Source organism: Branchiostoma belcheri, unplaced genomic scaffold (assembly GCF_001625305.1).
Source record: "Branchiostoma belcheri isolate BF01 breed outbred unplaced genomic scaffold, Haploidv18h27 scaffold49, whole genome shotgun sequence".
In the NCBI taxonomy this organism is placed as follows: domain Eukaryota; kingdom Metazoa; phylum Chordata; class Leptocardii; order Amphioxiformes; family Branchiostomatidae; genus Branchiostoma; species Branchiostoma belcheri.
In genome coordinates this window covers 1538643-1562068 of record NW_017804120.1, presented here as the reverse complement: position 1 = coordinate 1562068, position 23426 = coordinate 1538643, and the positions used below count along the sequence as shown (strand labels likewise).

Sequence of the window (23426 nt, the reverse complement as noted above, 5' to 3'; positions counted from 1 at the left end):
GCTTAAGTTTCTTAGGGTGAGGATGCTATGTCCTTGATTATATATTAAGTGAAATAATACTTACAGCATGTTTAAATCGTGATGGTGCATATATTAATATAAAGGTGAACAATTTTGGTGCACTTTTGACTTTGGCTAGTACATTCATAAAGAAACGGAGATCATTGTACGGACATGGGATGTATTAACATCACCCAAGTTTTGTCATTTAGTTTATGTCTCCTTTTGTTGTGTTTTATCTTGATGATAGGTAGATCTACGCAGTACTGTTTAATGAAAGTTGTTTTACGGATGTGGTATGGATTACTTTGATTAAAGTTTATTAAGAAGTAGAACACGCGTGTTGTGTCTGTTCAGTCTTTATTATTGTTAGCCCATGCGTATATACGGTTAAATCATCTGGCGCAAATTGAATGATCATGTTCTTACCATAGCAGGGCTTTAGCCAGCTACCATAGTTACTTTAGTTAGTAATCAAAACAACTTCTACCAGGCCAGCGCTTGTATTGCGTAGTAGGAAGCAAGCGAGGCCTTGGCGTGACTGTCCGCCAATCGCCAACCTCCTTTTCTTACAGCCAAGATTGGCTGAAAGTTGGCCAGCGCGAATGCCCCCCCCCCAAAAAAACACACACACAATGCAAAAATCGAAAATTCATCTCAATGGTCAAGACAAAAGTTTTCAAACTCAATTGTCGTTCAGAAATACTTTTTGTTTTGCCGGCATGAAACTGCATTGGATGTATTTCAAGAAGCAAATTTTGCTGGAACCTATCCGCTCTTTCAACTCTTTAGCTTTCTTAAATGTCTTGAACACATCTGTCATGGTGAAGTCATGTATTACAATGATACAGTACCTTAACTTACATGTCACTAAACTATCAATATTTCTTTCTTTTTTATCTTCCATGTGTATCTTTGAAGGTGATACCGTCACATTCTGATTAGTCAACCGAAATTTTAAATCAATAAAAAATTACAGCTCTCTAGACTCTATTTAACGTTGTTACTAGAATCCCCTAAATGGAACCCGCGGGACTATTTTTTCTGACGTCAGGCCATTCGTCAAAGAATTTGCAGGTCCCGGGGTGAAAACCGCCGGAAGTGACGTGTGCACCCCGGATGGACTGCCAGGGTCGGACGATTTCCGTCACCATCATCATTCCCACGTCTTCGTGATTCAGGAAGTGACAGTGGATGACGCAAGTTCCGGGATACCTAAAAGCGAGGTTAAAACATTTTGATGGATGAAATTTTATTTTGATGATTTATAGTTTGATTTATGATGATTTGTTTTCGATTTATGATAATTTTTACGAATTGAATCCAGTCACGTGACCTGGGTGACCTATGACACCTAGGTCACGTGACCCCTCTTATGAGCTGAAGAAAGATGGCGGATGCCGCCTGAAAGCTTCTCAGAGATAATACCTTGTCGTGAGTATCAGTTTACATCCTTCTTTCAATGAATTGAGGTGTTTAGGGTGACAAATCCTGGACGTTGTCTTATAAACCACGGAATAACTCACCGAGTGAGCGAAGCAATTGCTATGGTTTATGAAACCTTAGTAGCTAGCTACAGACCGCACCCTTTTGCTGAGACTTGATTGTGGTCCTCCCACCTAAGTACTCTACGTACGGATCATGCAGACATAGTGGTAGTTTATAACGGTCACTCCATTCAAATTCAAATACTTACTCGTCAGCCATAAACCGGATTGTGATGCTAGCCAACGGCGGGACCATGATGGTGTCTCGCCATTGGCCAATAGGCACATATCCCGCCATGCCCCGGTCCCTAGTCTCGTGCCCAAGGAACGTCAGGTTGACCGGTATGACCTCTGGAGCCTCCAAAGGGTCAAAGTCTTCCAGTTGTTGATCGCAAAGAAAACCCTGTTAGAAATAAAAATGAAAATGCGATTTTTCATATATGATTTTATGTCAGTCATGGGTTGCCATGGCAACGATTTCTGTTAACCATATTGGCGTCCCTTCGCATAGGCGACAACAGAAGTGTCCTGGACTCATGCTGGTGAACAACAATGACAAAAAATGGCGACACATGAAGACCGTCTAAACCTCAACATTGATTACAGTAAACCTAAAACAGATTAAGACAGGGTCTCGTATTCTTTCGAACTAACCTACGAGGTATTTACGATGACATAACGTTTCAGAACAGAGCGCTGTAACCAAGAAATAAACCACCGAGTGAGCGAAGCGATGGCTGTGGGCTATGAGACATAGACATACCCCTTTTTGTTAACATTAGATGAAATTGCGAACCTCATACTCTAGTACGCTAAGTAGAGATCAGGTGGAGTGGCGGTGTTTAACGGTCACTCAATTTGAATATTGCGGGATCTCACCTGCTGGTCGTAGTACGCAGGCGCGAAGCTGGCCACCGGCCCGTTGTACCGGTTGTAGGCGACGACCTGGAAGTGATTGACGTGGACGTGGTACGGATGGCCCACGGAAGGGTCAGAGTTCACCAAGTACCATTCCTGAAGTCCAGAAGTCAAACCCAAAAGTTTAGATTGCATTTTGAATAGAATCGTCACTTGTTCTGAATAGAATAGAATACTTAAGGGTTAATGACCCGCCCCGGGGTGAATATGGTGTGATAAAGCCTGGTCAGTTGCTATAACCACAGAATAAAGCCACCAAGTGAGCGCAGTTAATTGTTTCACATGTATGTGTCACAGGGGAGATTGGAATCCAGGGGGATCCTAGGGGAGATTGGAATCCCTATCTCCCCTAGGAGAGATTAGAATCCCTATCTCCCCTAGGAGAATCTGGAATCCTCCTAGGGGAGATAGGGATTCTAATCTCCCCTAGGGGAGATTGGAATTTGTCCTAGGACAAGTGGAAATTCTTACAGGACAATCTCCAGTTTTAAAAGGAGAAATTCTGATTGCATCAAAATGCTTGGGAAAATAGACTGAGTTATTTCACACCTAAACTTTCAATCAATTTCAGCATAGGTAAGTTAATATGTAAATCAGACTCAGATATTTGCATCAGGCTATTGTGAGATAGTGACTCAAAAACCAGTTTTTCCAGTTTGTTAGTAACTTGGTATATAAGGGATTGTTTCCCCCTACCAAGCCAGTCAAAGTAACATACTGGACAAGTGACAGTGGCGGCAGAAAGCAGAATTGACTATGCTGAAATAATTGAAACTTTAGGTGTGAAATGATTCAATCTATGAATTCTAGTATTTCTTCTTCTGAATTGGGATCTCAATATCAGGATTCCACTCTTTCCTAGGAGGATTCCAAGTCTCCCCTAGGAGGATTCCGGATCCCCCTGGATTCCAATCTCCCCTGTGACATATGCGTGTTCTATACATTGTATGTTGCAATTAGCCTTCGGGCGTGAATTTACAAATAATTAATGAACTTAACTAATTCTTAAAATATGTAATAGAAAATTGAGAAGTTGTTGCAACAACAGTATCTAACACTGCAGGAAAAGTTGGCTTTACAAGTGGTAGTAAATGGCATCAAAGTAGGGCAATGTTTACTTTGTAAACAGTACCGGACATTACAATGGTAGTAAATAAAAGTCATGTCTGGTAATTTCATTTACTACCATTTTTAAGTCCGAAATTACCTTGAAGTTTATCTACTACCATTTTTAAGTCCGGGACGGTCTACAAAGTAAACATTACGTACATTATACTCAAGTATTCAAAGTACTAAAGTTAGTTATTATGAAAAATTTAAACTGTTCTCCAACTCATAAATTTGACTCACCGGAATTTTCGACTGAATCACTCAGTCTTCCTCAGCTATCTGACGGACCCAAATGCTGTGGACACGTGATTTTTCCCACGTGTGACGTCAGCAAAGGGTCAAAGGTTGGAAGCTGAGGAAGACTGAGTGATTCAGTCGAAAATTCCGGTGAGTCAAATTTATGAGTTGGAGAACAGTTTAAATTTTTCAAAATGTAATTTACCAGCTCAGATGAACTTTCATGCTCTACTAAAGATATTACTAGCATTAATTCCCACATACTTGTACGGTTCCCGTTCTGAATTTATACCGGAAGTAGTCACCAGTCTTCATCTTCTCGCGATTGAGGTACGGAGTCGGGCCGAACTCGACCACATTCCGGCCTCTAATGCGGGTGTCGGGGAATCCTCTCAGATCCAGGTTGAAGAAAGGCCTCTCGGGTAAAGAGGTAGGAAAAGACATCTCTACAGGCTCACCTGCAAGATTAGATCATGCTCGATCGATGCCTATTGGTTGTTTACACTCACGTGGTTGTGACGTCATATTGTGCCGCCCTCATGTTGGCAGCAGCCTATTGGTTGTTTAAACTAACGTGACTGTGACGTCATATATTGCCACCATTATGTGTACACTATGAGAGTTAAATGTACAAAACAGTTGATTTTTCGCTACCTCTAAACGCTTTAATCTCTAAAACGCTTTACCGCTTTGCTCTGCATTTTAATAGAGCATCAGAGTATACGTATTTCCTTTCTGTGTCTGTGAAGTCGCCATCTTGGATTACATACAGACAAAATTCTGACGTCACCTACAAACAGTTGAACGAACATGAGTACCTGAGACCTCAATGGTCGCGATGATTCCGTCGTAAACTGGCGTAGAACCGACCGACATGATCTGATCCGGAGCGTTGCGGGAAATGAGCTGAAAGGAACAAAAAGTTGACGACAACAACACATACATGTACAATGTAAAAGTCATGCATCTACACTGCAATTTTGAAAATTCTTTCTCGAATGTGCACCATAAAAACGGCAGTAGCATTAAAGAATATACCAATTTTGCAACCTTAGAATAAATCAGTTTGCAAGCTATACGGTAAACAACTATTACCGTACAAGTTCTGTCACCGACATGATTAATAAGCTGGGCTGGCAGTCCTTAGCACACCGAAGGAAGAACGCCAGACTTGCCACATTATACAAGATAACCAACAATGTTATTTCTGTGCCGCACGCATCTAGAGTTGTCCCGGCGACTCGATGCTCCCGCCGCACCAACCACGCTCTCAAGCTGCAGACCATCGGGAGTAGGAACAACTTTTACAGGCTCTCGTTCTTCCCTCGTACCATCAAAGAGTGGAACGAACTTGAGCCTGGTGTGGCGGAGGCGGGGTCCCTCGCCCAGTTCAAATCTGGACTGGCGAGGACCCTGCTGCATTGAGTCGCCCCTACACGTCTTGTATATATGTATATATATATGTCCTACTAACACACTAAATGCACTGTCTTGTCCTTTACACCAACAGACTCAGTTATTTACGTTCCGTAGTGTCCCCTCCTTTAGTTGCCCTTGTTTCTACTTGTACCGGTCACTTGTTTTGTAAATAACAACATGTGCAGCTGCTAGTAATCCAATGTCAATATTGGGCTCAGCAGTACTTAAGATGATGATGATAAGATGAAGCCAAAGCACTAGTTTTGCGAAGCCATTCCAAAACTACTAGTATTAAAAGTTAACGGGAATTTTCGGAAGCAAAGTCCATCGCGAAACAAACGTTACAGCTCCGCGGAGGTGTCGGAGATAAATCTCCGCGGAGAAAATTTGGACAGCCCCATGCATCTCCACATATATTTTATACGTTTGTTAGGACCTAGATCATGTAATTACCTGTATCCAAGGAACTTTTATTCAACGTATAGAATGTCCTTGCTGTATCTTTGATATATTTTGACTGACCCTTATCGCTTTCCTCATGATCTCAATGAAAAGCGACCGATTTGAGTTTGCCATGAATAAACAGCGGTTTAAACAAACAAACAAACAAACAAACAAATACCTGGTAAGACCCTGCCTCGGAACACCTGACTGCTACATCCGCTCGCCCGGCGTCCGGTATAAAGACGTACTCCGTCTGGTAAGGTTTGTCCACGTAAACTCCGTCAAACGCCAACACTACCATCTCACAACCTACCGAGGAAACGTTTAAACTTAACAAATACACTAGAAAAGTAACATTTGCAAAGCAAACGCATAATGTTTACCTTCACCTGGTCTACCCCAAGAAAGTGTAGTCTTACTCAAATAAATTCATAAGCATCGGCGAGCACCCTCTCCAACTCTGTTCTGCTACGAGTACATGATATAACTCAACACCAGAGGGTGTCTGCTGCAACACCAGTTACCATGGTTACAGACGTCTGGTCCAGGTCATTTACCTTATCTATTTGGAACGGAAGAAGAAAAAAAACGAGCAAAAACTTGATTGACAGGGAGTTTAAGCCTTAAGTATGTGGGTAGTATGTGGTAGAATTCAGGAAGTAATTGTGTGTAATGCCCGATTGAATTATGCCAGAGAATCCCAAGATTCAAAACATTACAGCCTGAAAGTGCAATCCGATTTGTTACGGATCATATTTTAGAATCATATAAAATGAAATAATTTTTTAGATTAGCGAGTGCAAGGAGCCCTAGCAAATCGGATGGCTACAAAACGCTTCTCTGAGGCTTGTTTGTTTGTTTGTTTGTTTGTTTGTTTATCCAGGAGAACACATGTCGCCTGATGGCGATTTTCAAAGGTTCCTGGGGGGAAAACCCCAAACAAAATTCATTAACAAAATGAACTCAAGATTAACAAAGGTATCAAATAACACAGGTTACAAATTGAATACAAAATCAAGGTAACTTAAATAACATAAGAGAAACAATATTGTAACCTTAACATCATATAACATACAACCAAGGTAGAACATAATACAATATGGAGGTATGAGATCTCCGAATTCTTACTTACCTTCGAGGTACATCTCCAACATGTCGGTCGGTCCGATGTTCACCAATCGGAAACGTCTGATCTCTCCAGGCCGCATGGAGATCGTTGGTACGTACTGACCTGGGGATGACGATGTTAACGGGAGTTTTGAAATTATTATTGATCATCCTCATCAAGTTCTTTTTATCTATGTTTAGAGTTAGAACTTTTGTTTCAACACAAAAGATTCTCCTAGAGCTATTGACCAGTCACCCTGATCTTCTTCAATATAGACTGACCCAGTGATACTTGTCACGTGGAGTCTGGGAAGTGTAACAGCTTTGACCAAGAGTTGACGTAAAGATGAAGAGACGTCGCTTACCATTGGTCAGGTACTGAGTTGCGTCATTCCTCTCCAGCCAATCCAATAGGGTGATGTTCTCGTCTGTTACGATATCGTCCAGTCTGAAAAAAAATGTATTTGTAAACTTGTGTTTCGCACGCCCAGAAGGAAAGTATTGTGCTTCGTCGGTGTTTTCTGTTCTTTAGATCTGTTTTATTTCTACTGGAGACCAAAACAATGATCAAACTGTGAAAACCAACATGTCGGCCCAAATCTCGTGAAATCTCGCGATACGTGTAAGTTTGTGCAACGTTGACCAACGATCGAAGATGTTTACGTCGGTGAAGGTTAGACATCCAGGTAATGAGATACGCCAAAACAGTTACTCAAGCAACTGGATATGATTTTGGAAACGGTCAGACGTTTCAGGTAGCATCCACTACCTTTCGTCAGTGACACGAAGCAGTAGAGACATCGTCGCACATATGGTTAGTCATAACCATATCTGTAAATTCACAAATTCCAGACCATTTCTAATGCAATAAACAGTGAAACAAAAACTCACACGAAGATATCACCCATGATGTCTTGCATGGTGGGAAAACTCAGGGCGTCCTGGCCGTAGAACAGCAACTTGCCGAGTAACATGGGCACCTCTTTGTCACAGTTGTTCGGACAGGAAATGGCGGCAAGTTGGTCTGACATGGACGCCTCTTCATCCTCCACGATCAACAGCCCGGCAAGACCACTGGCTACCTTCAGTCAACCAATACATCAATAATGTATCAGGAATATAAGAACCTCGTACCTTTCACATCGACAATTAGGAGTGTCTCAGTTCAAGGCACCGGCACATTTTCTACGGCTTTTTACGTAACATTTTCAGCGAAGTTATGACGAGACATATGCAATAGCTTTCATGATCAGAGCTACGCCTTTGATCCGGATTCGAATCTGAGCTTAATTTCTTTTTACACTAATACCTTTACTTTTATCATGATCCTCCCTTAAATTTGCAATTCGAAGGATGCTTTTTACAGTACATATTACGTTTTATACGTTTTTGGACCGTTCGGATATGGCATCGACCAGTCAGCGATATGGCATCGAAAGGCGACGACCGTTCTGAAAGGCGACGACCGTTCTGAAAGGCGACGACGGTTCTGAAAGGCGACGACCGTTCTGAAAGGCAACGACCGTTCTGAAAGGCGACGACCGTTCTGAAAGGCGACGACCGTTCTGAAAGGCGACGACCGTTCTGAAAGGCGACGACCGTTCTGAAAGGCGACGACCATTAACGAGAGGAAACTTTGCGCCTGCGCCATACCTGGAAGTAGGTAGCCCCGTGATGGTGTGCGTGGTACCAGTATGTCCCCGCCGGCTGGAGGGCATTCAGCTCGTAATGGTGCTGGTACTCACTACCTGGTCTCACCTTCATCAGGTTAATAACAACAACAAAGGTTATAGGTCCGTCTGGTGAAGTTCAGCCACTTCACTGTTACATCAGACACGGTCAAGGTCATCTCAAGTTTAAAGTCTACCGAAGACTTTTCTCCTGGTTTGATGAATCATCACCACCTATTGGTGACAATCAACGGTTGCAGTCGGCTGTATTTTGCTCCAACATGAAAAACATGCTCCAACATAATCTAGCCATGGACAGACAAAGAGAGAGAGGCAGACAGACAGAGACAGGAACATAGACAGATCTAGAGACAGACAGAGACAGAAGCATACAGGCAGACAGAGACAGACAGACTCTGAGAGACAGACAGACAGAGACAGACAAATAGACACAGACAGAGACAGACAGACAGACAGAGACAGACAGAGAGAGAGAGACAGAGACAGACAGAGACAGACAGAGAGACAGAGACAGACAGACAGAGACAGACAGGCAGATAGACAGACACAGGCAGGCAGACACAGACAGAAAGACAAGTGCACAGGCAGAGAGAGAGAGAGACGCAGACACAGAGACAGACGAACAGAAAAGAAAACAGAGAGAGAAACAGATTATCAGAAGTACTAGCCTCTATCAGGACGTCGTCCTGCGGCTCCCTGGGTGAGATGTGCAGTCCGTGCACGTGCAGGTTGGTGGTGTTCGGGTGGCGGAATGTGTTCGGCTCGCCCTCGGCTTGGCTGTCTCCCAGGTTATTTTTCTTGTTGAAGAAAAGGGATAGTGGGTGGATCAGATGGATAACAAAAAGTTGGGTTGTAAAGTAGTTTGGATTGTTCACATGTCAAGTTTTGTTGTGTTCTGTTAAATCCCGTGTATACCATATGATGCGTATTTTACGTGTATTTGTGATGTTTCGGTAAATTTGTGTATTTCGACATTTATTGGAACTCTTTTCCACCTACCAGAAGAAAGTTGACCTTGTACCTCGCCCTGATGAGGACTTCACATGTATTTTGTGATTTTCGGGTTTCGGGATGCTGTATTTCAACATTTAGTGGAACCCATTTCTACCTACCAGATGCATACTTGTCTAGTATTTCACATGTATTTTGTGATGTTTCGATAACTTTGGTGTATTTCGACAATTAGAGGAACCCATTTCTACCTACCAGAAGAATCTCGACCTGGTCCCCTGCCCTGATGCGCACTTGTCATGTATTCCGTGATGTTTCGGTAATTTTGGTGTATTTCGACATTCAGCAGCACCCGTTTTCACCTACCAGAAGAATGTCGACCTGGTCCCCTGCCCGGATGCGCACTTGACATGTATTCCGTGATGTTTCGGTATTTTTGGTATATTTCGACATTTAGTGCAACCCGTTTCCACCTACCAGAATGTTACAGTACTTGACTTTGCCACCTACCAAAAGAATGTCGACCTGATCCCCCGCCCTGACCCTCAGTGTTGGGGAGGGCCAACCTCCGTTATAGGTCCTTCTGGTGAAGGTCAACCACTCCACCGTGACGTCAGACACATCCACGGTCAAGGTCATCTCAAGTTTACCGTCTATTGAAGACTTTTCTTCTGGTTGGATGAAATCATCACCACCTATTGGCACATGGTGACCGTCAATCACTTTTGATTCTATTTGTTGTTTTTAGGATTTCAGTATTTTGTATTTTACTACATTAGAATAATTCATTTATATATGCATGTGTAGTAAAATGGTCCTTAAGTTAACAGGAAAAGAGTTTTCAACCATACTTTAAACCGTACAAATCTTCTTAACTCTTTCCTTTTCTTTTCTTCTAGTGATTATACGTAAACAGAGCTAGGGTAGCATACAACAGCATCTCAAAAAGGTAAAAATTCACATACGAGTACGTAAACCTTCAAAGACATTTTTTACTACTGATCAGTTTAATAGGCGAAGTATATGTCTTGTTACAATAATGTTAGACTATAAAATCACCGTGTGACTGCTACAATACGTGTGGATATTTTGTTTACCTTTGAAAGGGCAAGGTGAAGTGTTGCTGCACTGCGCGTGCGCCGACACGCACGTGACCAAGCAGACGGCAATGAACAACAAGTATGACATCATCTGTTTTTCCCTGACAGGAAGTACATAAATCTCTGCATTAACTCGTTGGAAACTTTAACAAGAAGCCATAGGTGACAATCCTCCGTGAAGTTTTGTATATTTCAACAAAATCCCAAGCGTCAACGCCAGACCTACTGTGCAGACATTATAATTAGGCAACGGTTAATACAATGAGGGCGCGTCACAAGCATAAAACATACAAAGAGCTAAATCCATTACTGCTCCCAGGGCGTGTAAAGATACTGTACTTCAAGTTCGAAGTTCATTTTAATTACACACACACAATCATTGCATTCACATAAAGATCGGACTATCATGGTCGTGTCTAGTAACAACCAGTCCCACCGTCTTACCGTGCCTGTACCTAATTAAGCGCGCCTGGAACATGCCAAATTCCAGCAACAGTTGCGGTAAGCACCGCGAGTGTTACTACCGCCGGCCAGATAACCAGGATATCTGCTTTAGAGTACCTCTGCTACCAGACAACTGCCTAAACCTACGGCCTATTCCACAGGATTGTAAAAGTAGGGATGTTTCTAAAATATGCATTTACTTCAATATCAAAACAGCTACGGTAAAAATAAAAAGACGTGCATCATCCCGGACATAATGCCACACCACATGCGAAATTACACAGAAATGCGTCGTACGGAAGAATGCGTTTTGGCTGCGAACATCTTCCAAAAAACTTGGCATCTCTTAAGCGTGGGCAAAAACATCTGGAACCACTTATCAAAACCACCCCGTATCTGCATGAAGTTCCACCCCCCCCCCCACCCCCACTGCTATTCCAAACAACGCGTTTTTCTGGACCATTCCAATTCGCCTCGTAATTGTAGGGGTGCGTCTGCAATATTACATTGACCGCGAAAGCAGCAACGGCAAAAATAAACATTCGTGCATCAACACGGGCATGCCCGCAGACGGCGTATAAAATTGCGTGCCGATTACGCAAAGAGAACCCAGTGTTTTGACTGTGAACATGAAAAATCAGCCGATCACAACACTCCGTCCGGAGGTCCTGACCTCCTTCACGGAGTAAAAACGCTACTTTTCGCGTTGTTTCGTGCGTTTTGCGTGGTAAGGCCACACGACTGAATTTTTTGGATGACATCCGCGCGCGCATTGATTTTCGCCTGTTCTCAGAAAAAAAAGATCATGTCCACCGACTCGAGGCTATGGCCTGGCTCTAGGCCTGGGTAGTTCATGGTAGTTAACGACAATACGGAGCCGGACACCCAGGCTACCGAAGCTCCACGACTCAAGAACTCAGTACATACGTACAGTGCCGATTGATAAATTCTGCAAAAAGCCAGCATGTGCCGGCTTGTCATATACGTATATATGTCGTATTACCGCAAATTAACAATATCAGCTTTGTATTCCTGTGGTTTAGTAACATTGTTATTTTTGGCCAGAATTTTTTTTATTCGCCCGCACGCACTAGTTTGGGGGTCTTCAGAGGATGTCATCCATAAAATTAAGACGGTATGGCCTAATCTAAAATTGCGCCATAATTATAAGATAATAAATAAAAACACGTAACTAATACGAGACAAAACGTCCGCTTGCAGATATTTAAAATCAAAACAAGACAAAAACAAACTTTTAGGCAGATATCACAATTTGTTAATATGTTTGAAGTTGAAGTTAATGTCCATTTCATATTTCCTAGCCTGCGAAAGTTTAACACTGCTATCATTTTCGCTTTAAACCAAATTTGTTAAAAATGCAAAATAATTGCAAGTATATTAAAAACAAAAGGACCACAAAACGTCCGTGACATTTTACAAAGTGATACGAAACAATGTGAATTTCATACTAGTGTACAGTTTGACCCAGTCTAAATGGAATTTAGGTCAAATCTTAATATTTAACTTATAGTTTATATGGCAAACCTATTAATTCCTCAGTTGTGGTAAGAAAAGGAAATGTATCTTACTATCTGTGTCATAACTTCAGGGTTGCAACACTTTTAATGATAACAAGAGCTAAAAGGAGGAAAGCTTGAGTTTTGACTTCGTCTTAACTTCCACTTTTTTATTCAAAGTTGATAACAAAGAAATACTTTCTTCGGACACTATAAGAGATAACTTAAAATTTTATTTTCAAAAATGCAATTCCTAAACTCACCTTGTTTCTTTTCAAGAGCTGCGTCGTCGGAGCGAATGTTCCCTGCGTCTAGTATCGTCCTGCCGGTATATATTGACCATGCAAGTACTTTTTGACCGTACCTATATTTGCCCGGGCCTGTATGTGACTGTCACTGCATGGTGTATTGAAACACTATGTGTACATGTACGTGTAGACCAAACTATTTGCCAATGGGTGGGCTGTAAAAACATAAAGATCACGCGACATTGCACTGCACTGTCGTCAGCGATAAGTTTAAAAACCTCCTAGCGGACGTCGCCACAGTTGTCCAAGGGGTCACTCGCGGTCATTTTAAGGTTATAAGAATTGCTATTCTTTGGTGTAAAGTATGTTTTCGACACCACCACCCCCTCCAATGACTTTGTAAAGTCAGTGGTATATCCCCGCACACGTTGTTGCGTGATAGTTTACTATCTAAGGGCAAACATCAAATAGACAATTATTTTTCCTCTCAAAAAACATCCTATCAGTTGTCTCCATTCTTTCCGCTGTTGACAATGACCTTAAATGACCTGGTCTTGGACTATTCCATTAGACAGTTAAGAGGGATACTTCTTTGAAGTAGGGATACTTCTTCTTTTTTTTAAGAGTTGGCTTTATACAAAAATTGATTTTCGTGTTGTGTGGTACTAGGACCAGATGTCGCTAAACCGAGGTAGTAAAGTCCAACAGACGTCTGACCGAACTCCAGGTAATATAAAGGTCATGGGGTCAACATCCACCTTTCCCATTCCCAGCATGCATAGCGCTTGACGGTCGATATAGAAATATACTGTTGTTTTCTTGTTGGACAAATTGTTCTCTCTCTCTCTCTCTCTCTCTCTCTCTCTCTCATTCTCTCTTTCTCTCTCTCTCTCTCTCTGTTTTGTGTGTGTGTGTATGTGTGTTTGTGTGTGTGTGTGTGTGTGTGTGTGTGAGTGAGTGTGTGTGTGTGTGTGTGTTGGAGCAGTGTGTGTTCAAAGGAGATACAACTATAGTTTGAAATGTACAGAGGTTGTAGTATATAAATATTAAGGGAGAAGCTTTTATTATTTAGATTCTGTCATATAAACGAATTTAGAATTACCACAGGAACACATAATTCCGACCCCTTGGCGCTATGCAACCTGGGAATTTTTACCTCCTGGCGCTATGCATCCTGGGAATGGGAAATGGTGAATGTGTGATTGGGACAAGTAAAAGGCGCATGCGCGTGAGTCTAACTTTAGCTGAAGGAAGTTGATTGCAGTTTATGGCGGGAAACTAGCCATCTCCAAGCAGATGTGATGCGGGAAAATCGTAACGAGACAGATATCTAGCATATAGAGTATTTTATCATAAGTTACTAATGATTACACACGCGTTTGGGTTTATTTTGGGTTTTATTACAACATCAATATATACTTTGTCTTGTTTACAAATCATGATTACTGTGGCCAAATGTATTCAGACATGAAAAAAGTCTTGGTTTTCCTTAAACTGTGAAATATTAACCTTAAACAATATACAATCATTTATAAAGTATGTTAGAATTGCTATCAATTAATAAAATTACCCAAAATAAATTTAAGGCGAGCATTAGTCAAATCAAATCTAAAGAAAAATTAATCTAAAAAATAAGAAAATGTATAAATACTACTTGTATATATACGTCGTAATCATTTGTTGTAAACAATAATACCAAAATAATACCATTTATATTTTCAATACGTATTTCGAGCCCTGTATTAGTAATCTAAGAGTAGGTGTTTGAAATTTCAAAGCAGGAAACAAGTTGAATGCAGAACGAACTAGTAGTTACCTGAACAAATATTTAACCAAATTACACAGTTCGAACATCAAGCTTAAGTGCTGACATGTGGTTCAAAGTTCCCAGTTTGTCAAATTAGGCCACACTGACTTAATTTTATGGATGACATCCCCGCGCGCGCATTGATTTTCGCCTGTTCTCAAAAAAAAAGTCACGTCCTCCGAGGCTCTAAGATCTAGACCTGGGTAGTCCATGGTAGTTAGCGACAATACGGAGCCGGTTGTAACTTTAGAGGACGGGCTACCGAACCTCCATGACTCAAGAACTCAGTACATACGCACGGTGCCGATTCATAAATTCCACAAAAGCCAGCATGTGCCGGCTTGTCGTATACGGCACTATGTACTGCCGCAAATTCACAATACCAGTTTTGTATTCCTGTGGTTTAGTAGCATTTTTATTTTTGACTGGAATTTTTTTTATTCGTCCGCGCTCACTAGTTTGGGACTCTTCATAGCATGTCATCCATAAAATTTCATCGGTTTGGTCTTACACAAAAATAACACAGAGTACCATAGCCCCCAGGGAAAGTACAACCACCACCGTGCTGACCGTACAAACGGTCCATTTTCTGGACCTCAGCCACATCTTGAAGCGAACTTTTTTCGACACTTTTTGAAACTGTTCGGCAGCCTTCTCGAGGTTCTCGGCAACTCTCGTGAGATCTCGCAGTTTCTCGTCGCGTTGCGCTAACTTCTTCTCCACGATATCTCGGACGATTTCCTGTGTTTCCGTGACTTCGCGCTGGAGGTCTTCCAGCGTCCGTTTGGGCTGGAAAATGCATCAGTCCATTAGAAAGACAACACTTTTTTTTTATTCCAACATGTAATCACCAGACGTGGTGACGGCACACTCAAGTTTTATCAACTTATATATTAATTCCGCCACCAACACGGGACAAATACATGACATGACAATACTCATTTCCACCTGAGCGAAGTGAGGAAAGTCGTGTGCCTTTCCCATGGGCACAAGATTGGTGGCATGTCAGGACTTGAACCCGGGACCTCTAGCTAGGTTCCGAGTCGCGCACTCTGCCGCTACCCCACACGACCCCACACGCCACACAAGACAATACTTGCAAAGCAAATGCATAATGTTTACCTTCATATGGCCTATCAAACTACTGCTCAGTTTATTCTTACTCAACAAAATTCATGTAAAATATATGGTGGCCAACCATCCAACTCTGTCCTGCCAGTTGCTACATATTGTAATCTGACACCACAGCACCCGTTACCATGGTGACAGACGTCTGGTCGAGGGCATTGACTTTTTGTTTGGAAACGGAGGAAGAAACGGAGTAAAGACAATATGTTTTCCTTCTGCGAGGGTAAACATAAATACTGTTTACTAAGACAAATATCTATTTACCATTATACCATTATTACCAGTACATGTATAACCATTTAACCTTTAGCCTTTCCAGTTTTTACTTGTGTAGCATTTAACAATGGAATATCAAATGAAACGCATGCATTACGTATGACTGCAAAAATAGTTGAAGTTGCATTGAATGGATTCAACAGAAGTTCCTTAAATTTCTTACTTGTTCCTTATTATCAGCAACCTCCGGCTCAGGAACACTGTCGTCGCTTGAGCTTTTCTTAGGTTCCTTCTTAAGTAGTCTGGGCCACTTCCTCTTCCACTTCTTGTGCCTCGGGCGGTCATTTTGAAAGTCACTCAACTTCCCTTCCGCCTGGTCACTTTCAGACGAGCTGTCTTTTTCCCCACGCTTTCTCTTCTTTGCTTTCTTCCAGAGAGTTTTAAGCCCACGTTTCTTTTTCTCGGCGTTACGTCCAAGGTTTATGATTGTAGTGCTGTGTTCTAGAAGCTCCTTTCTCTTTTCGTTCTCGCTCATTGTTTCTATCTTTGCTTTCTCACTTCTGTCGTCACAAGCTTCACTGTCGTGTGTCTTTTTAGTCTTTTTACTGAAGCGAACAACAAACCACTTGTTTTTCTTCTTATGACGTTGCTCTTTCTTGTTTGCGGTTACCACAGGCCTATCATCATCTTTGAAAAGTTCCTCTTTTACACCTACGCGTGTTAGAGGGTTGGTGCTCGTGTTTGAACTTGTGACATGAGATATGTCTATTATTTCCACCCCCGCAATTTCGGTGGAGTTAGTTTCGGCCTCTTGTCTTTGTTTCCCCCCTTGTGTTGAGGGTTCTTGTTTCGGCTTTCTCGAGTGTTCTTGGATTGGTTCTTCTGTTGATGCTACATGTACTTGGATTTTCGCGTCCGACGTTGAATTGTGAGCATTTTGACAGGTGGTGGCACCCAGCGATAAGTTCGGACATGAATCGCTAGGTGGCGTAACTTCATTGAACTGTTTCCCCTTACGTTGTCCTTTCTTCTTGCGTTTGAAGACACGTTTGAGATGAATTTTGGATTTCTTCGGCCCCGGAAGTTCGGTGGAGTTAGTTTCGGCCTCTTGTCTTTGTTTCCCCCTTGTGTTGAGGGTTCTTGTTTCGGCTTCCTCAAGTGTTCTTGGATTGGTTCTTCTGTTGATGTTACTTGAACTTTTCCGTCCGAAGTTGACTCGTGGGCGTTTTGACAGGTGGTGTCACCCGGAGATAAGTTCGGACATGAATCGCTAGGTGGCGTAACTTCATTGAACTGTTTCCCCTTACGTTGTCCTTTCTTCTTGCGTTTGAAGACACGTTTGAGATGAATTTTGGATTTCTTCGGCCCCGGAAGTTCGGTGGAGTTAGTTTCGGCCTCTTGTCTTTGTTTTCCCCCTTGTGTTGAGGGTTCTTGTTTCGGCTTCCTCAAGTGTTCTTGGATTGGTTCTTCTGTTGATGTTACTTGAACTTTTCCGTCCGAAGTTGACTCGTGGGCGTTTTGACAGGTGGTGTCACCCGGAGATAAGTTCGAACTCCAATCGCTAGGTGGCGAAACTTCATTGACCTGTTTCTCTTTACGTTGTCCTTTCTTCTTGCGTTTGAAGACACGTTCGAGATGAATTTTGGATTTCTTCGGCCCCGAAATTTCCGTGGAGTTAGTCTCGGTCTCTTTTTTTGGTTTTCCCCCTTTTGTTGAGGGTTCCTGTTTCTGCTTCCTCGAGTGTTCTTGGATTGGTTCTTCTGTTGATGTTACTTGAACTTTTCCGTCCGAAGTTGACTCGTGGGCGTTTTGACAGGTGGTGGCACCAGGAGATAAGTTCGGACACGAATCGCTAGGTGGCGTAACTTCATTGACCTGTTTCCCCTTACGTTGTCCTTTCTTCTTGCGTCTGAAGACACGTTTGAGATGAATTTTGGATTTCTTTGGCTTCGCTTTCGATACGTCACGGATTTTGGAACTGTACTGATCCAGTCTGTCTGTCGCCATGGCTCGAATCTAATTGAAAAATGTAAGGAAAAAATAATGGTTTGGATTATTCCACTTTCAAAGCTGCTATGGGATCGGATTGATTCAAGTTACTACATTTGAAAAATGACCAGAAATTGACTTTGAAAATCTAGTTTTCACCCTGAAATTGCACTTGAAGTACCCTATCAGGTTATACCTCCTTATGTGGTGAAGTAAGTCAAGAAGACTATGGTTTCACTACTGACAGAGGTCGCTGGCGAAGTGTATCTCTGTTGGAATTTTATAGAGCTGACGCCCCCTCATTATCACTCGTGACTATCAACTGACACAATGTACCTACCAGACAACTTACTAGTATTAGATAACATTACATGTACTGGTAACACTAGGACACCAAGAGTTGTTAGATTTATAAAAAATAGCGTTTTATACGGATTTTCTCTAAAAGGAAAATCATTTTCTTCCTAGTTCCTATAGTTTTCTATCCACCAATGCAGTGGTTTGATTAAAAATTCATTGTTTAAATGTTAACCCATGGCCAGCCTTTTGTGTTGACTTCATGGCCCCTATCGTAGAATTTGGAGCGAAAAAAGGACGCCTAGACCTGTTTTTATTTTTTTCGCCCTGTCGCTTCATATATTTTTAATGAAAAATTCCGAGAACCAATAGATTAAATTGGTGTGGCCTATAAAGACTGCGACCATTTTCAGTATAGTCAGGGTGAGGTAGAAAGAGATACCCTCTACCAGACTTCGAAAGCTACTGGAAAGAATAGAAATTGGGCAAATAGACAGATAACCAGTTTTGAAGCCTTCCGAAGCGGCAAGTGCCCCTGACCAACTCTCCTGGCATATGCATGTTATCTGACCATTATTTTGCCAATTTCTATTCTTTCCAGACGCTTTCAAATCCTCTTCGAGGCTATGAAGAGAGAAAGGCAAGTAGAGAAAGAAAGGGAGGGGGCCTTTATAGGAGGGCTGAGTGGGAGGTACCTATCATGAGGGCCTGCATGAGGGAGAGTAGTGATTACGAGTACGCAAAATGTTCGTCGCCGATCACGAAAGTCTCAGAGCTGATTACGACTTAATGTACTATTACGAATTACGTTGATTTATTGGAGGCTTCCTACGGATTACGAATACTAAAAAGGCCTGATTACGCCTTACGAAAAGGGCATGCAGGCCCTTATCATGCCGATACATAAAACGAAAGCTGATTAGAACAACAACATTTCAAGGAAAGGCAAGGAAAGAAAAACAACGTTGGAGGAAAACCCCATGAACAGAACAAACGACACAAAACAGGCTTACCTTCAGCCAAGCCAAATGGCGTATTCGAGGCCCTAGCTACAGTAGGTGCTTGACTGGGAACCTTGTAGTTGTTGGTAGTACCTCTGACCTGAAGTGCCGTGTTAACATGTCTGTTGTCGGCTTTTAAACGGACCGGAGAACGCGGAAGGTCAGCTGTCTCCCCGCGGGCTCAACCGCAGACATCCCGCCGCACACATGACTCAAACTTACGTAGGAGGCCCCGAGTTTCGGAGGCACTTCTAGTTTCGATGCAACGAAGGATAGAAAGATGATGAAAGACCTTTATTGTACATTCATGCTACGACGGACTAGGTACAGGTCAAGACTTAACAGACACATAACAAAACGTATATACAAAAGTGAAGACAAAAGATACACTACTTGACTTGGTTTACATACATAAGGAACATACAAGGTATAGCTAAGCTAGATCTAATACAAAGTGTTCTAGTTACTGAGCTAATCGGGGTTGTCAACTTCTTCTGGCTTTTTTGTACAATGGAAAATGTGGGAACAGATCATGTTTGTGATACAGGCTTTGTCTAGAGAACAACAATATTAGGTTTCACATCAAGAGTGACATACACGTACAATACACCAATGCTCGGAGGCACAATAGAATTGAGAAACACTCAAGAATGTGGGATAATCTATACCAAAGAGGTTAAATCTCCTTGTCTATACGAAGTATTTTGTGTCATTTTTGGGTGTCAGGTTTGCGGTAGCGAAACCTATTCTGATATGAATGAATGTTTAATGTAATATAAGCTTATCTGGGGTTTATATAATTGTATTTCTAGGATAACAAGAAAGTACATCCTCTTTCAAGGCTTTCAACGTGTGTGGTTCTATACGAATGGACTTTGCTTTAGAATTTGCTATTGGAGTCTTTTCATGCATAAATGTTCGTTTGCATTTTTATTGTGTGACTTTCTTTTCCAATCTAAACTAAAAAGACATTCAAAGATTTTTCACACTCCGTTTCTAGCTCAAAAGATCTAATTCCGTTCGGAAAGAAAACAGTAGCCTGGATGCCAAACAGCTAGCTCCTCGGCTCTAGTCTAGGGCAAACATGCCCTCGAAAACATTTTATCATGTACACGGGCTAGAGCCGTAGCCTGGGTGTCAGACCCACAGCACACTAGGCTTACAGTTGTCCTGCACACAAGTCTGGCACCCAGGCTACTATAGCCGAGGATGGAAACAGTCTGGCATTAAGGCTACAAAATCTTACTCTCCAAGCAGAGGTTTGGGTTTTGGGGCATTTTTGGTGTGTTTTTAGGCTTTTTTATCGGGGTTTCACTACGACTTGACTTTAGGCTCCAAAGATGTCTGTGCGGTTTTGCACAGGGTTTTTTTCCATCCCAACTCAACGATGACAAAAATTCCAGTGCAAAAAAGAAGCCCCGATAAAAAAAAAGGCTAAAAACACGCCAAAATGATGCCCAAAACCCAAACCTCTGCTTGGAGAGTAACAAAATCGATATCTGTGAACCGATGCTGAAGTTTTTGGAACGCTGTTTTATCTGATAAGTCCGGCATGTGAGACAGACCATGCCATCTGTGTTGTATCACGCACCATCCACCCTCCCGCGAAACCCCCATTCGAATTCCCACTTCTTGGACGCTGTGATAAAACGTGTACGTAGTTTCACTGCAACTTCCTTGTTTTGATTTCCTCCAAATTTCGTACGAAAGAGACTGCGGTATACATGGTAGTCAGCAATGATGAGTGCGTTAATAAAGTTGGAGAAATTGTTTTGCTAGTTGCTTTAGTTTGACAGTTGTAGTCCGCGGATGGATCTTGAAAGACGGTCTACTAAAAGGGCTAAGCCAACCTGTCATGTTACATACACTGTACGTCTCTTTCCTTGCTCAAAACATGGCGAAGGAAGAAAATACAGTTCTTTTTAGAACAATTCCACCATTTGATAACCCCTTTAAGCAGCATTTCTTTCATGTGAATCTGTCAAACTTTTGATAATAAAGAAAATATCGTTGTATATCCTTTTCATGACCACATGCAAGCCCAAGCCTGCTTTTAAAACTAAGCGATTTTTGTGCCAAGAAAAATCTGGCACGCTTCATTTATAGGTGAGTGTCCTTGCGGTCACACCGCATGCAAACGTATACCACACACTTCAAAAAGAGTTAAACAATATAAGCATACTTCAATTTGACTGTATGTTCTTTAAGGATATTTTGGTAACCTTACCGAGGAGGTGTGGGTTGAAGTTGTCCCGGGCCCGGCCGGTCTCAGCCCCGTGTGTTCACAAGGCACGATCCGGTGCAAGAATGACGCCGAATTTATCACAAAGTGACGTTTTGTGATGAGACAGAACAGATGTTCAGGCCACAAGCTTACAGCTATAGTCTCGCCATGCCCTAATTCCAAAGTACAGGCCATATAGAATTTAGCCTGGTATCCAGTCTTACGTGATGTTGGGGGTGTTCAGGCAGGCTGTGTCTTCGGGGGCCCAACTAGCTTCCCCCGCCCAGTACAACAGGCCGACCCGTTACGCTAAAAGAGATGGCATGCTTGGGGATTTGATTTGCCTTAACACGAACAGGGCTAACCAATCTCTCGTGAAATACCCACCGGGAAACCTAGCTCAGGCGGGCGGGGAAGAGCTCCTGCAGCCCCGAGGAGCGCCCGTCCCTACCACGTAAGACTGGATACCAGGCTATATATGAAATTCTGCCTGTTCCACTTTATAACAGTACATTCTGCAGTGACAATGTTGTTTCTGTGCTCCTTGTGTTTTTTTGGTAATTTAATTTTCCTCAACTACATGTTCATAGTATGTCATACTATAGTATCAGCTCATATACTAGTATACACTACGGATTGTTTTGAAAATCGCCGTTTTCTCCCAAATCACACATATTGGAAAACTGGTAGCCTAACCTGGGTGTTATCCGTTTTGTAACGGGGTTCCTTGTACTCGCTAACACTGCAAAAGCTACCGGGGAACCCAGCAGCAGAGTCGGGCGGGGAAGAGCTCATGTAGCCCCGAAGAGAACCCGCCCCAACCTCGATAGACACTAGGATAACCTAACGGACTATAGTCCCGTTCATGATTCAAAATGTGATTCGGTTTGATTCGATTCAATAAATTTGCCCGGACCACTACTGTAGTGAAATAATAAGACTTCAAGCAAGGACATAACAGCAGTTTACCAATACAAGCAGCGATCGTGCTACTGGTGACATACACTATCATACACTATGTTTTGCTTACATGTATGACCCGTGCTGCAGCGCCACCTGTCAAGTTGGCTGTAAACTGCAGCTGACAATCGCGGATGTCCCGATCAGCACCAAGGACAGAACCCATTCTGTACTTACATGTAAATTTCTTCCTGCTCCACGGTTTACCAATGTAACGGAAACTCTCAGTTAATATCGGTACTATTCCGTATTCCTGATATGTTAATAAAATGTTCATTTTCTTTCTTTTGGTGTATACCTAACTGCTGCTTTGGTTAGTTACTAGTCCTTTGTACTTTAGGCCACACCAATTTAATTACATGTAGTTGTTTCTCGGTTCGCCCTGTCCATTTTTTTTCTGATTTGCAAAAAAAAAAAATTAGGTTCTAAATCAACTGCACAATCGACAATAAAAGGCATATTTTTGCTCAAACAGTTGAAGAAAGTCCTCTTCTTCCTAGTTTTTCAATGTAACAATGCAACTTTGTTTCATTTAAAGTTCAAAATATATTGTTTTGATTATTAACCAGCCTGGTATGTTGACTTCATAGCTCATATCGTAACATTTCCGGCTACCATGGGGTGCCTTGGTCTTTTTTTTCTATTTCGCCCTGTCGCTTCATATTTTTTCTGAAAAAATCCGAGAAGCAACAAATTAAATTGGTGTGGCCTTAGGCATACATGTAGTTACATAGTCTACTACCCCACAACACACAACATACAATTGAATTCATCATGCCAAAGATTTTAAACACACCATTTGAAATATTTAACGCTCTTAAACTGACAATATTGACATCTGCACTATGCATGAATAAAAATATCAATTTTAAATATATATACCGCGGTAGTCAATTTTTTGTTGGGAAGGTATCTTCCCATTTATATTATGCACAGTATAACTTACTGAATTATGTCACTTTAGAATACTCACAAAAATGTTTACATAAGCAATAGATTTATGTATACTGGCTTACTGTATTTTAGCCAATCATATTAATATATACAACATATATTAATTCTATCAAACTTATTTATCAGAGCCATTCCATTTGGAATGAATTGATTGAAATTGATAAAAACATAATAGCC

The 23426-nt window shown here is 41.9% G+C and overlaps 1 protein-coding gene and 1 pseudogene across 1 annotated transcript; both read right to left on the bottom strand.

Moving 5' to 3' along the window:
- Positions 1-223: 223 nt before the first annotated feature.
- On the bottom strand, positions 224-12825 carry LOC109479550 (cell division protein FtsP-like). The gene is made up of 14 exons (XM_019781532.1): positions 12689-12825; positions 10462-10565; positions 9875-10059; positions 9082-9210; positions 8376-8480; positions 7614-7804; positions 7088-7170; positions 6748-6846; positions 5794-5924; positions 4571-4658; positions 4017-4210; positions 2367-2501; positions 1697-1890; positions 224-1215 (listed from the first exon to the last, which is right to left on the bottom strand). Exons 2-14 carry the CDS (start codon positions 10553-10555, stop codon positions 1017-1019), a joined length of 1827 nt encoding a protein of 608 aa, XP_019637091.1. The 5' UTR covers positions 10556-10565; positions 12689-12825; the 3' UTR covers positions 224-1016.
- A 2162-nt stretch (positions 12826-14987) lies between these two features.
- On the bottom strand, positions 14988-17831 carry LOC109479454 (annotated as a pseudogene).
- Positions 17832-23426: the final 5595 nt, after the last annotated feature.